This window comes from Epinephelus fuscoguttatus, linkage group LG15 (genome assembly GCF_011397635.1).
Source record: "Epinephelus fuscoguttatus linkage group LG15, E.fuscoguttatus.final_Chr_v1".
NCBI classification, from domain to species: Eukaryota; Metazoa; Chordata; class Actinopteri; order Perciformes; family Serranidae; genus Epinephelus; species Epinephelus fuscoguttatus.
The window spans coordinates 26,006,701-26,020,119 of NC_064766.1; the positions used below are offsets into that span (position 1 = coordinate 26,006,701).

Below are 13,419 nucleotides of genomic sequence, written 5' to 3' on the forward strand. Positions count from 1 at the left end.
AAAAATGCGATTTGTTTTGTGGAGGCTTGATTGTATTTGCAATTTACTGTTTGTTATCTGTGAAATAAAAGTGCACAAAAACTTTGTTTTCGCTCAGGGGAATGGTTTCCAGGCTACAGGTGGCCACCCCAGGCCAGTGCCAGGCAATTCCTGGACCTCTGAGTGGTGGATAAGGTATTTACTTAAGAAACAATACTGCAATTTATAAGTACTTCAAGTAAAGGTGCTACATTTAATGTCACATAAGTAAATATACAATACAAAATGTATGATACAGTGTTTATTTCTTCTTAAAAATTCTATGTCATAATATTGGATAGTTATGACAGATGTATTGATATGTAAGAAGCATGCTGTGATAGAGAAGTAGTGAATACTGCTGGATAGTTCAATCTACAAAGGTGTTCATATGCGCTGGATGAAAACTTTAACCTTCAAAGTAACCAGTAACTCCAGGAGCATAAAGGAACTAACCACAGCCTTGTAATGGAAACTTACAGCAGGACAGATCAATGTTGTCAGACTGGTTATAAAACCGACAGCGCTGTAGGGGGAGGGATCGAGTGATCATATTCAAGTTCAGTTTTTAAAAAGTGTGCAAACTTTGATGTCACAAGGAAATCCATTCACATGATTTGTTCAATCAGGAATTAACATCAACTTCATCCACATCTGGGGGCAAAAACAGTAGACAGGCACATCTATGGTTAAAAGGAGTCTCATGAGTAAGTCAGTTGACTCTGTCATACAAGAATATTACCAAATGATGGCAGAGAGGGCGAGGCACCAGGCACACAGACGGTTGGAACTACACTGAACAAAAATATAAACGCACCACTTTTGCTTTTGCTCCCATTTTTCATGAGCTGAACTCAAAGATCTAAAACATTTTCTATCCACACTAAAGACCATTTCCTCACAAATATTGTTCACAAATCTGTCTAAATCTGTGTTAGTGAGCACTTCTCCTTTGCCGAGATAATCCATCCCACCTCACAGGTGTGGCATATCAAGATACTGATTAGACAGCATGAATATTGCACAGGTGTGCCTTAGGCTGGCCACAATAAAAGGCCACTCTGAAATGTGCAGTTTTATCACACCGCACAATGCCACAGATGTCGCAAGTTTTGAGGGAGCGTGCAATTGGCATGCTGATTGCAGGAATGTCCACCAGAGCTGTTGCCTGTGAACTGAATGTTCATTTCTCTACCATAAGCCATCTCCAAAGGCGTTTCAGACAGTTTGGCAGTACATCCAACCGGCCTCACAACCACAGACCACGTGTAACCACACCAGCCCAGGACCTCCACATCCAGCATGTTCACCTCCAAGATCGTCTGAGACCAGCCACCCGGACAGCTGCTGCAACAATCGGTTTGCATAACCAAAGAATTTCTGCACAAACTGTCAGAAACCGTCTCAGGAAGCTCATCTGCATGCTCGTCCTCATCGGGTCTCGACCTGACTGCAGTTCGTCATCGTAACCAACTTGAGTGGGCAAATGCTCACATTCGATGGTGTCTGGCACGTTGGAGAGGTGTTCTCTTCATGGATGAATCCCAGTTTTCACTGTTCAGGGCAGATGGCAGACAGCATGTGAGGCGTCGTGTGGGGGGGGCGGTTTGCTGATGTCAACGCTGTGGATCGAGTGGCCCATGGTGGCGGTGGGGTTATGGTATGGGCAGGCGTATGTTATGGACAACAAACACAGGTGCATTTTATTGATGGCATTTTGAATGCACAGAGATACAGATCCTGAGGCCCATTATTGTGCCATTCATCCACCATCACCTCATGTTGCAGCATGATAATGCACGGCCCCATGTTGCAAGGATCTGTACACAATTCCTGGAAGCTGAAAACATCCCAGTTCTTGCATGGCCAGCATACTCACCGGACATGTCACCCATTGAGCATGTTTGGGATGCTCTGGATCGGTATCGACAGCGTATTCCAGTTCCTGCCAATATCCAGCAACCAGCAGCCATTGAAGAGGAGTGGACCAACATTCCACAGGCCACAATCAACAACCTGATCAACTCTATGCGAAGGAGATGCATTGCACTGCATGAGGCAAATGGTGGTCACACCAGATACTGACTGGTTTTCTGAACCCCCCCCCCCCCCCCCCAATAAAGCAAAACTGCACATTTCAGAGTGGCCTTTTATTGTGGCCAGCCTAAGGCACACCTGTGCAATATTCATGCTGTCTAATCAGCATCTTGATATGCCACACCTGTGAGGTGGGATGGATTATCTCGGCAAAGGAGAAGTGCTCACTAACACAGATTTAGACAGATTTGTGAGGAAATGGTCTTTAGTGTGGATAGAAAATGTTTTAGATCTTTGAGTTCAGCTCATGAAAAATGGGAGCAAAAACAAAAGTGGTGCGTTTATATTTTTGTTCAGTGTAGAAGAACAATGGCAATACAGAGGGAAGCAGGTCATGGTGATTGTAACATTGGGCTAAAACACTTCATATGAGAGGAAAACACAAGGATATTACACGATGTTGGTTATAATAGTGTAAGGATCCGGGTGAAAAGTGCAAAGAAAAGGCTGTTTAATATCAATTTGGAATTACTCAAGTCCAGTAAGTAGTGGAAGTTTACAATATAACGCCTGGCATCAAGAAGGAAACCTTGCCCAATTGTTTCCTCACATCGTGCCACATAAATACTGGTTAGACAAGTTTGTTTGTCTGATCATGTTTCTACAGGATGATTAACGTACCAGGTCTCCCTCTGCTCCACCTCCTTCATTACACACCCCGCTTACATATGGGAGGGAGTGTCACGATGACAGGTACAGGGAGTCATTCCTGCTACTACTGTAGGGTAGGGTAGGGTTTTTCTCCACATTTGGCTGTCTCCTGCTCGGCAACCCGAAGCTGTACGGATTTTTATAGAGCACCAGTTTCTTGAATATGTCTTGGCAAACCTACGTGGAAAACCTGATGGCCGATAACAGCTGTCAGGATTGTGCCATTGTTGAATATGTGGACGCCAAATGTGTTTTGGCAGTACCTGGCGGTGGTACTTTCAACAATATCACGGTAAGAAGGGCTAAATGGTTTAATTGAATTTAAAGTGCGGCCCCGTTTGACACTGTTGTTTATGTATCACCCACGCAGTCGCTCGTCAGACGGAATAGCGTGAAAAACTGTTACCTCGCAGGGTCTAAATGACTAGCAAGCTAACAGTACCGTGCTAGCTTGTGTGCTAGCTAGTTTACCGTTGGCCTGTCTCGGTTATTTCCTGCTAAGGAAACGTTGCGAGATTAGACCTCGTGTTGATCAGATAAGACTTCACTTATTGTGGCTTTCACGTAGTGATGTGACTTGCCGTGCCGAGGCTTCGAAGCGTGTGTCGAGTAATCCAGGAAGTGTTTCCGCGATGCGCGTATCGAGGCTTGTGTCGTTTCAGACGAGTGACGTCATTGGTGACGTCCGAAGCCTCGCTGACCGGCTGTACCACGTGACTGGTTCAGGAAGTTGTTCAGATCTTGGCGCGAGTATTTGATAGCTATATAAACCCCATAGGTTTCATTCAAAATGTGTGGTTGTGATAGAGGAGAGTTTTTGACAGTTGAGAGTTTGGATAGTTTGGAGGGTGTGACCATTGTAATTTCAAAAAGTTAAGGTTTAAATCCACAAAATACAATAATACAAAAATAATATAGTGTGTAAAAAATACACACTATATTGGGGCGTCAGTGGCTTAGTGGTAGAGCAAGCGCCCCATGTACAAGGCTGTTGCTGCAGCGGCCCACGTTCGAATCCAGCCTGTGGCCCCTTGCTGCATGTCATCCCCCCTCCCCCCCACCCTCCCACGCCTCCCTGTCCCGTCTGTTAAAGGCAGAATGCCCCCAAAAGATATATCTTTAAAAATACACACTATATTAATATAGGTGCATCATATCTTTACTGTTACTATAATGGAGAGTACATTTATTCAATTCAGTTTAAAAATATATATACAAACCACTAATTGTAATAGCTTTTTTTGTCCAGTAGATGGCTTAGTAGAGCAAATGAAGTATCAAGAAGCTTTGCCCTTGAGTGAACCAATTTGATGAAAAGCTTCAGTGCTTCATGAAGCTTCATTTGCCCATCACTACTTTCACGTGCCATAAAAGCATAAACCAATCAGTTACCGTTAACAGGCAGTAATAAAAAACATCCAGGCGCTGCTTTTAATAACCTAACGCCAATTTAAAACCAGCAAGTAGACGGTGTCTGACTTAAGAAAACGTGCATGCTTTTGTGTGCATGGCCGCTTTGATTAGCTAACGTTAAGCTGCTGCTTTACCGGCTACCTGTGGTTATAAGGCTAAATAGCTCCGGTGGACGTTTGGTCAGCTTACTACCAGGCTTCCTTATTATTAAAGCAAGCATTCTAGCCGCATATTCATGCATGCATTTGTATCCTTGATGGGAATGACAATGTGTTTTTTTTTTTTAATTCATTGAGAGGGACGGCATGAGAGCTAGTCCGGTGCAAAGACGTCACTTTACTTCCGCTACTTACTGCAGGGATGAGATGTGGTCAGTCCCAGAAACTGAGGGACTTGTATGGAGATAGATGTGCCTCAGTGTTATTTCTGTGAGCAGATCGACAGTCTGGGTGCAAGTGTGTAATCTGTTAATGTAACGCAACTTCCTAAAATGCAACAAAGGTTTGTTAACTCAGAAAAATATTCGGTAAATATGAAACAGATTTACAATTAAAACAAAACAGACTTCAAACATAAAAAGACTCTTGCAGAGAAATCTACAAGACCAGAACTTAGATGCACAAATAAAAACTGGAATCACAAATATCTGTTTTAAAGCTGTATTTATTTGGAAGATATTCGCAGATGCATTTAATTTATTTGTAGAAAAAAATAGATGTATTGACAGATATTTTCTTCATTTGTGGATTTAGTTTGATCCGTTTTTTTTTATAACTGCAAAGTATTTATTTTTTTGTTTTTTGTTTTTTTAGATTACAACTATTTTGGTTTTTCTGGAAGTTTGTTTCATATTTACAGATTACACATGGGGATTGTTGATCAGTTCGCACAAACAATCTAGGATCTACTATCAATAGACAGGCGCTGATTTGCAAGCACACTTTCTTGAAACAAATGCAGTATCTTAAATATGAACAAGTCATTTTATGATAGATGATTTTACAATGGAATTTTGCTTGTTAATCAATTGTTTAATGAAGAAGGACTACTATACAACTATTCAGATACAATATACCAATTAGGGACTGTTCTTTATCAGAGGAGGGTGGCTGGGGTTTGACTTTGTTTTTTTTTTTTGTTTGTTTGTTTGTTTTTTCCACTTTGATGCTCCCCAAAACTACAAATAATTTTCCTTGAGCTTCCCTGAGTGACTGGCAGAAAATGCACGAACTTCCCTCAACCATAAATTGGTTATTAGATTGTTAAAACATCCCTGTGGTGTTTGAAAGTTAAAAGTTTAAGACGAAATCCTGGAGTTGAAAACAGCCTCCATTTTTCACTCTTGTCATCCATGGTGGTTGTAGGGTTCCCATAGTCGTAGACAACTTGGAAGAATCATAGGCTTTAGCAAGCACATTTTAGCCATGGAATTAGTAAAAATAATTGAAAAGTTTTAGAAATGTGATGGAAATTCATTGTTGCAGAAATCTTAGGTGGATAACTTTCCAAGTAATGTAGCATAGCGGCAAGTTTATTTTCTGTAGCTTTTCGATGTAATGTAGCTCTAATATACATATCAGGAACACCAGGTAAGTGGGGCAAGGCTTTTTTTAAAATTTTATTTCATTTTTTTAAAAAAATAAATCTCACTATTTTAAGGGAAGATTTTTATTGTTTGTTTGTTTTTCTAATGAAAGCATCCATCACACATGAGGTGTCCAGGGACTGTCGGAAATGAGAACACCAAAAAAATTCTGTTTTTAACAGTTTCTGGCTATGATGAATAGAGTACTTTTGGCCATTATTAAAGAACATGTGCCTTCCAAACTTATGGTAGAATAAATTCAAAATAGAATTATTAAAATTGTAAACCAAAAAAGTCCCTCCCCAGTGCTTACAAAATTCTTTGACATGCCTCCTCCTTTTTGCACCACCCCTCCTACCTTACAAATAGTGAACAGTCCCTAACCCCAAAAGAATTTTCTCTAGTTTTTGATGCCCTCCCATCTGGTACATATTATTTAGGAATGCAGATCACTCTGCCTTGAACAGTGTCACCCCCAATCCAGTTCAATCTCCATTAGTCAAGTTTGTTTTTTCTTTAATAGACATATGAACTCCAGAAAAGGGGCTTTGTTTCAGGACAGCATGGTTTCTATTCCTGCAGCAACATTTTATTGGAGTTATTTCATCAGTGATAATTGACAAGAAGAATGTTTTGGGCATACCACAAAAGTTTCTCCTAACAAAGAAGTTAAAGAGGTTTCATTTAAACTGATACAATAACTCTATCCAGTGAACATTTGCAGATGTAAATTTGCAAACTAAAAACTAAATTCTTTGTATCTGTAAAGGAAATGGAACAATACTTGTCAACGCTTTCTTCCTAACAAAACAAAAAGGCTATTAAAACAATGAATGCTAACTCCTGATGCATGGGTAGATGATGTCACCGAGAGAGGAAATAAATCCCCTAGATAGTAAAGGTTCACTATTTCATTAAATTATATCATTTATGTTTTTATTATAGTGTAGCTAGTATAATAAAGAATTTTTTTTTACCTTAACAGAGCAGTGGAGAATTCATGCCCTTTCTTGTGGACATTTTTGTGTCTCTTATACTCTGAGGAATTATGTCATGTCACTGGAAGCATGTTATATGTATCTGAGGGTCTGACTGACATTGTCCCAATCCTGTGGTTTTCTGTGTTTTTCAGTCTCAAGAAATTGACGTCCTTATCGGCAAGGACAGGGAGACCTTGTACACCAACGGTCTCACCCTGGGCTCAAAGAAGTATTCTGTCCTCAGAGACAGCCTCTATGATGATGGGGACTGGACAATGGACATCAGGACAAAGAGCTCAGGAGGCGAACCTACATACAATGTCTCTGTGGGAAGAGCTGGAAAAGGTAAAAGTGTAGTTTTAAAACGCCATCGTCATAGCATTAAAGTTCTGTCTTCATGGGTTAAAACATAATGTTTTTAGTGGAGAAACATCACAGGGCTGTGACAGCTACATCACATGAGTTTTGTAAGTTAAGGAAGTGCAGACTGACAATCAGGGAGATAATTTAAAAGAACTTCCTCTCCTGGCCAACGTTTGCTCGGTCCAGCTTCTTAAATGTTAGAATTTGAAGCTTTGTTTGTCATGCATGAATAGCTTTGGATTTTTGGACAGTTGGTCAGAGAAAACATGATATTTAAAAATGTCACCTCAGGCGTTGGTAAATTATGCAGGGCACTTTCCACTATTTATTTATGTTATATTGACAATATAATTCCTGCAGATTATTAGATCATGACGATAATCCCTAGCTGCAGTTTTATTGCCAATAAATTCTCTGTCATGTCAGATCTAACTGCCAGAATTATTCACCTAAATCGCTTTATTGAAACAGGGCCACAACATCATATGACGCCCTGGGGCTAAGCTTATAGATGCAGACTTGTGAAGTTAGAATATTTCCTACATTTACATAACAGTCAGCTTTTCATTATAAACATCATGTAAACCAGGGTTTGCCTACTCCAGTCTATTTGCCTTTGTGGTCCTCGACGTCTGAAATTGCTCCAGTGTTTCTCACACGCTCCTCAGCGATCTGACATCCAAGACTCGTGATCATTGGCTACAAAATAGCTCTGTTTTCACAAGCCGTTTTTAGTCTGTACAGTTGTTCATAGCTAACAAAGCTTTGGCAGACTTTATTAAAGGGAAAAATAACATAACTGTGCTGCCAGATGATTATGTGGGAAACCGTCTTTAAAAAACTGCTTCAAAAGCCTTTTTTACAATACATAATGGATCATAATTCCCTCTGTAATGTCTGTTTTATATTGCTGTGAAAAAAAAATTACAAATTTCCCCTCTTAAAACATCTGTATTTATTCAAGTTTCTCACCAAAACTAAGTTTTACGTGATTACATTTAAACACCTCATGATAACTTTATAATTTACCTTCCCCCAATATATTTATATTTTTCATACATTTTTTCATACTTTTTTTTCTTACTACCTGCTGCTAACAGCTAACATTAAGGCCTCATTTCCGCTTGCGTATATGTACGGAGACAAGGCGACTAGAAGTCCATACATTCCTATGGGAGTCTCTGTGACATCCGATGTGCTTTCCCCTCCGTAATATTTCGAGTACGTTAAAAAATTGGAACTCTTGCAGTGGATTTCGGAGAGACCATATGACAGTGTATTAGCTTAGCTAACATGCTGCTAACTGGCTAACAGGCTATTTTCTTCAGTTTAGTTACCTGTGATCGTCAAGTTAGTTTGTCTGTTTTAAAAAGAACCTGTTGATCTAGTTTTAACACGTTGTGAATCAGAGTAGCGTTGTTCTGCTAAAATATGGTTAGACACTATACAGTCAGATCGTCATTATCGGTCAATCAATTCAATTTTATGAAGCCCAACATCACAAATAACAGTTTGCCTCTGAGGACATTACAGCATACGAGATCCCTCGGAACTTTGGACCCTCACAGTGGATAAGGAAAAACTCCCCCCCAAAAAAACCTTCAACGGGGAAAAAAAGACTCATTATTATGATTCATTCAGCTGTTCATACATCTTTTTAATTAGATATCTCATAAAACATGCCACATACCTGGCAGGTGCTGTTTTTGTCCCAGTAATGTTCCAACCACATGTTCCAAACTACTAGATGGCAAAAACCTGACAAAATTAGCCTCCTCCACGGCTACAGGTAGTTTCTATCAGGTTTCTAGTCATCCATAAAGAAATGCACTTCAGTGCGTTGGACACTAGAGGCGTCATCCGTATCATTACAGATCTACGGACACTAGTCGCATACGTAAGTGGAAATGAGGAGCAAGTAGCTCTCCTCCTGCTGATTTGCAACACGAATTTAGCCAAGAAATTGGTGCATCCCTAGAATCACCTGCTGCAGTCTATGGTAACAAAGCAACCCTGTTAGCCCTGTATGGCACACTGTTGAATATCCCTGGACACTTCTGGTGATGATACTTCTTACTAGGAATGCCTTTCCCTTACCTTTTTTTGCTTTTTTTAACTGTCCCTTTTCTATCTCTTCTCTTTCAGTTTTGGTTCTTGTAATGGGCAAAGAAGAAGAGGTCCATGGAGGCGGATTGAATAAGAAGGCTCACTCGATGGCAAAATACTTGAGGGATTCAGGGTTTTAATGTTTTTTAGTCATGGGAAAGGAGGCGGTCCATGGTGGAAATCTTAACAAGAAAGCACATGGAATGGCTGAGTACCTGAGAAAGTCTGGATATTAAGCAACCTCTCCACCCATCCATCAACTTAGCAGCTCACTCCCTCCCAACTGCATTGTGTTGACACTACTACTTCCAGGATTAGATGGCATGTTACGTCCTCCCCAGTCTACTTTTATAAACAGCCTTCTGTTTGCTTATCTCCTTCCACACTCCCTTTTTTTATATAAACCCTCCCCACTTTAATATTGTACTTCTCATGTTTTTGTTTTTTTTGGCACTACAGTAATGGCATGTTCATTAAAATGTTTATTAACCAAAAGATTGTGCAAAAATAAAAGTGTAAACAAAAAAAAATTGGACTCGCCTTGTTTAACATTCACTTAGCAACTGGCTAATATTCCAAGGGGAAGTACACATGTAATGGTGGTGATAGTTTGCATAGTTTTGCATTTTGAGCATTACTAAAGATGCCAGTTTTTGTTTCTTTAGCATGTGGGCATTTAAAAGTTGCATGCATACCCTCTTTAGCATACAGATCCCAGCCCTGTCCTCTCTCTGTCCCAGCATAATATTCCAGCCAAAACCATCTTCTCTTCTGCCTCCATCTTTCAAGCCTCCATTAAAGAAAAGACCAATTTTCTCTGACAAAAGTCCTGTATGTGTGTACCACCCTCAAGCACAACATCCTCTACCCTCCATCACATGCTTTTGCTGTTGTACCTGAATGTGGTCTTAAAAGTTAATGATGTGGTGTTGGGCTATTGTTTGAGTTGTAGTGAAAGGTCAGCATTGCTGAGGTCTCAAAGATATCGTCATGATAATGTCACCACGTCCTGGAGTCTCAGTGGACATTCCACCTCTGTGACAGTCAGTCGGCTTCTGCCATTTGTAAATTTTTCTGTAAATCACAACACGCCTGTTATGTGGAGTTCTTTCCCCCCCGCCCCGCCCCGTCCCCAAACACGTGGGGGCAACACAGACATAGCCAAGGAAACAGGCTTATTATTTGCCATCAATGATAAACTTCCAATCAGGCTCCCACCCAGTGAAGTAAGGAAGTTACGATGGGCCCCAGTGCACGCTATTGTGCATGTGTTGTCTTGACAGAAATACAGACTTAACATTAGACAACATCAACATACATATCACCCAGCAATCCTCAGTGCATATGTGACAAAAATATCAAAGAAAGTAAGAAATGAATCATTTCATTGAATAGTTTTTATCGTATATTTATAGATCTTACATACAATTTTTAGATAGCTGACTATAAAAGAAAATCAAATTTCTGACCAAGTATGTCTAACTCTGCCTCCATGGGCGGCGCTGTGTCTTTTTTAATATAGTGCATATTGAACTAGTTCCGGTTGACCTGAAGATGAAGCTAACGATGCTAGCTGGCGGAGCATGAATGTCGTTTCCTCCTCCGTCCAGAGGTGCATCTTCTGCTTCTCGGTCGCCATGGTGTTTGTTTTTTGGGAGTTACTGCATGTTATACTGAACTGCTGCTACGTCATCTCCTTCTTCTTCTTACGGCTGAAAACCCACGAAAGAAAAAGTGGTGCATGCGCAGAACACAGAGTCCAACTCCAGCCGGACTAACTGGATTATACTGAACCTGTCTAAAAATGAGAAAACTCTGCGGCAGGTGCCGGAGCTCTCTGAGGACAAGCTGGTGCCAGATGAGGAGGTGTCACATAGCTTACTGCAGCAATGTTGGCTCCTGAGCAGGAGTCTGAAGAGCTGCAGTAAGCTATGTGACACCTCCTCATCTGGCACCAGCTTGTCCTCAGAGAGCTCCGGCACCTGCCGCAGAGTTTTCTCATTTTTAGACAGGTTCAGTATAATCCAAGGGATACAAGGACAACACAGCGCAGAGGCCTCTGTGTGTCATTGCTGTAGTTGACATTAGGCAAATACTGGCGAAGCTCGATGGGAAACTTATGTGGCACATCATACTCCTGGTAGCACATGTTGGCAGGTGACTCGTTGGAGCAGTTGTTCACATACTGACCAACAGCAAGTGGGTTTAGTGGACTTTCTGTCAGCCAGCTGGTGTCACTCATCATGAAGGGCCCCAGTCTGTCCCTGCCACTGCAGGAGTTGAACACCATTTTGGAGATGCCTTTGTCATTGCCATCAATCAGGACACCATCAATACACCTGAATACAAAAGGGTTCCTGATGGACTGGAGGAGAATTGGCTCATAGGCTTGATAGACTGTGCCAGGGTACATGGCCACTGTGGCTCCTTTGGGTACAAATCCCTTGGTGACAAACACTCCCTGCAAAGGGCAAAGTGCTAGGCCTCCGGTCAATGCAGAACCCAAGACACTGAAACATGGCATCATCTCCACACACTGAGCTCCCTCCACCTTGGTCTTCTTCGCTGGTTACCTGTCTGAGAAAGTGAGTTTGAGTTGCTCAGGGCTCCCATGGGTGACATGTTGGCTCCTGAGCAGGAGTCTGAAGAGCTGCAGTAAGCTATGTGACACCTCCTCATCCGGCACCAGCTTGTCCTCAGAGAGCTCCGGCACCTGCCGCAGAGTTTTCTCATTTTTAGACAGGTTCAGTATAATCCAAGGCACAAACCTGTGTCTGTACGATTTCCATTTGTTCTGAAATCTTTTTAGAGCAGTTCTAAACATCCAGGTCGACGTCTGATATGTCGGACATGGGGGAAGGAGCTTGTTTTTGTGGATTTCAGAGTCACTTCCGGTAAGTCGCTCCAAAATAAAAAGCACATTTGTTGAGATATCAAAATTCGTCTCAGAACTGTCAAACTTTGATAAGATATTTTTCGGTTTGCGACATTTTTTATAATGTTTTAGTTAATGAGTATAAAATCAAATAATTTAACACTTTAAGCCAGGCATAATTAACGACCGATCATTTTTTTACTTTTATTTCTAATAGTGACGCTTCAACCGGAAGTAGTTTTTACGTTAGTCGTAAAAACTTTACGCGCATTAGCCAGCTGGATGGGAGGAAAGAGAGTCGGGCAAAGACAAACATGGTAAGAAATCACTGTTTTTAGTCCTGTGTCGTGACACAAATGTAAACAGTGCTCGCAAACATTAACTTCCACGCTGGGGCGAGTGGTACAGTCAAAAAGCATCGCTAACGAGCGAACATTGCCTTTATATAATGAAAATAAACGTAGCTCGCGACGTTAGCATTAGCTAAGTAGTGCACGGTGAGACTAGCCAGCTCGCCTAGTTAGCTAGCTAAGCTAGCCTTTAAGCCAACTGACAAACAAAATTAGCTAACGTTATGTACACTGGAAGAGCGAAAGCTATGTATTGTTGTCCATATGTTTTTAATGGCGAACTCGCTTGTTGAATGCTATCATAAATGTAAAGATATTAGCCAGCCGGTCAACACATAGCAAGTCGGTCTCTGCTGTCAGGTTAGCATGTTATTGCTAGTTCTCTCATTGCTATTAAACCATGGTGTGTTTATGTTGCTAACTACTAGCCTACCCTTTGTGGTTATTGTGAGAAATGTTGCCTGGTAAGAGTTCCCTTCTATATATAACAACAGATAAATGATGTGTTTGATTTAACTATTGCTGTCCTTAACATCAGTCTGTTCGTGTCTCATTACAACAAGTGTTTTATGTGTCTTTGTGCAGAACAAGCTGAAGTCCTCACAGAAGGATAAAGTTCGCCAGTTCATGATTTTCACGCAATCCAATGAGAAGACTGCACTGACCTGTCTGTCACAGAATGACTGGAAACTAGATGTTGCCACTGACAAGTTTTTCCAAAATCCAGAGCTCTATGTTTCAAATCTAAAGGGGGCCTTAGACAAGAAGAAGCTTGATCAGCTGTTCAACAGATATAGAGGTATGGAAAGCCTTTATAATATAGGGGGAAACATTTGCAGCTCATGGTAGTCTTTGTCTCATCAGAAATAAATCAGCTTCTGTCTGAATCGGAGATAACTAAATTCTGATCTGTTTCTTCTAAACCCTCCTTAGGAGAAATGAGGAGCAAAAGAATAAATAGGCACATTTTTTTCTGCTGTA

General features: G+C 41.0%; 3 protein-coding genes and 1 pseudogene across 7 annotated transcripts in view; 2 read left to right on the plus strand and 2 right to left on the minus strand.

Moving 5' to 3' along the window:
- LOC125902232 (SET domain-containing protein 9-like) overlaps positions 1–12,293 on the minus strand; it is a 37,067-nt gene extending 24,774 nt beyond the window's left edge. Inside the window, exon 1 of the mRNA XM_049598433.1 lies at positions 11,885–12,293. Coding sequence (XP_049454390.1) covers positions 11,885–12,037 — 153 coding nt within the window. The 5' untranslated portion in view covers positions 12,038–12,293. The remainder of the gene's footprint in view (positions 1–11,884) is intronic.
- Positions 1–13,419, plus strand: part of dcun1d1 (DCN1, defective in cullin neddylation 1, domain containing 1 (S. cerevisiae)) — a 39,621-nt gene that overhangs the window by 22,125 nt on the left and 4,077 nt on the right. For 2 of the 5 annotated variants that reach the window (XM_049598429.1, XM_049598430.1), the window contains exon 2: positions 13,024–13,237. The exons of 2 other annotated variants lie outside the window; for them this stretch is intronic. In XM_049598429.1, the coding sequence (XP_049454386.1) occupies positions 13,024–13,237 (214 nt within the window). Of the gene's footprint in view, positions 1–12,325; positions 12,406–13,023; positions 13,238–13,419 lie in introns of those variants that run through there. One more of the 5 variants, XM_049598426.1, reaches the window with a different exon arrangement.
- On the plus strand, positions 2,815–9,743 carry LOC125902237 (profilin-2-like). The gene is made up of 3 exons (XM_049598436.1): positions 2,815–3,058; positions 6,897–7,089; positions 9,253–9,743. Exons 1-3 carry the CDS (start codon positions 2,930–2,932, stop codon positions 9,351–9,353), a joined length of 423 nt encoding a protein of 140 aa, XP_049454393.1. The 5' UTR covers positions 2,815–2,929; the 3' UTR covers positions 9,354–9,743.
- On the minus strand, positions 11,226–11,793 carry LOC125902235 (SET domain-containing protein 9-like; annotated as a pseudogene).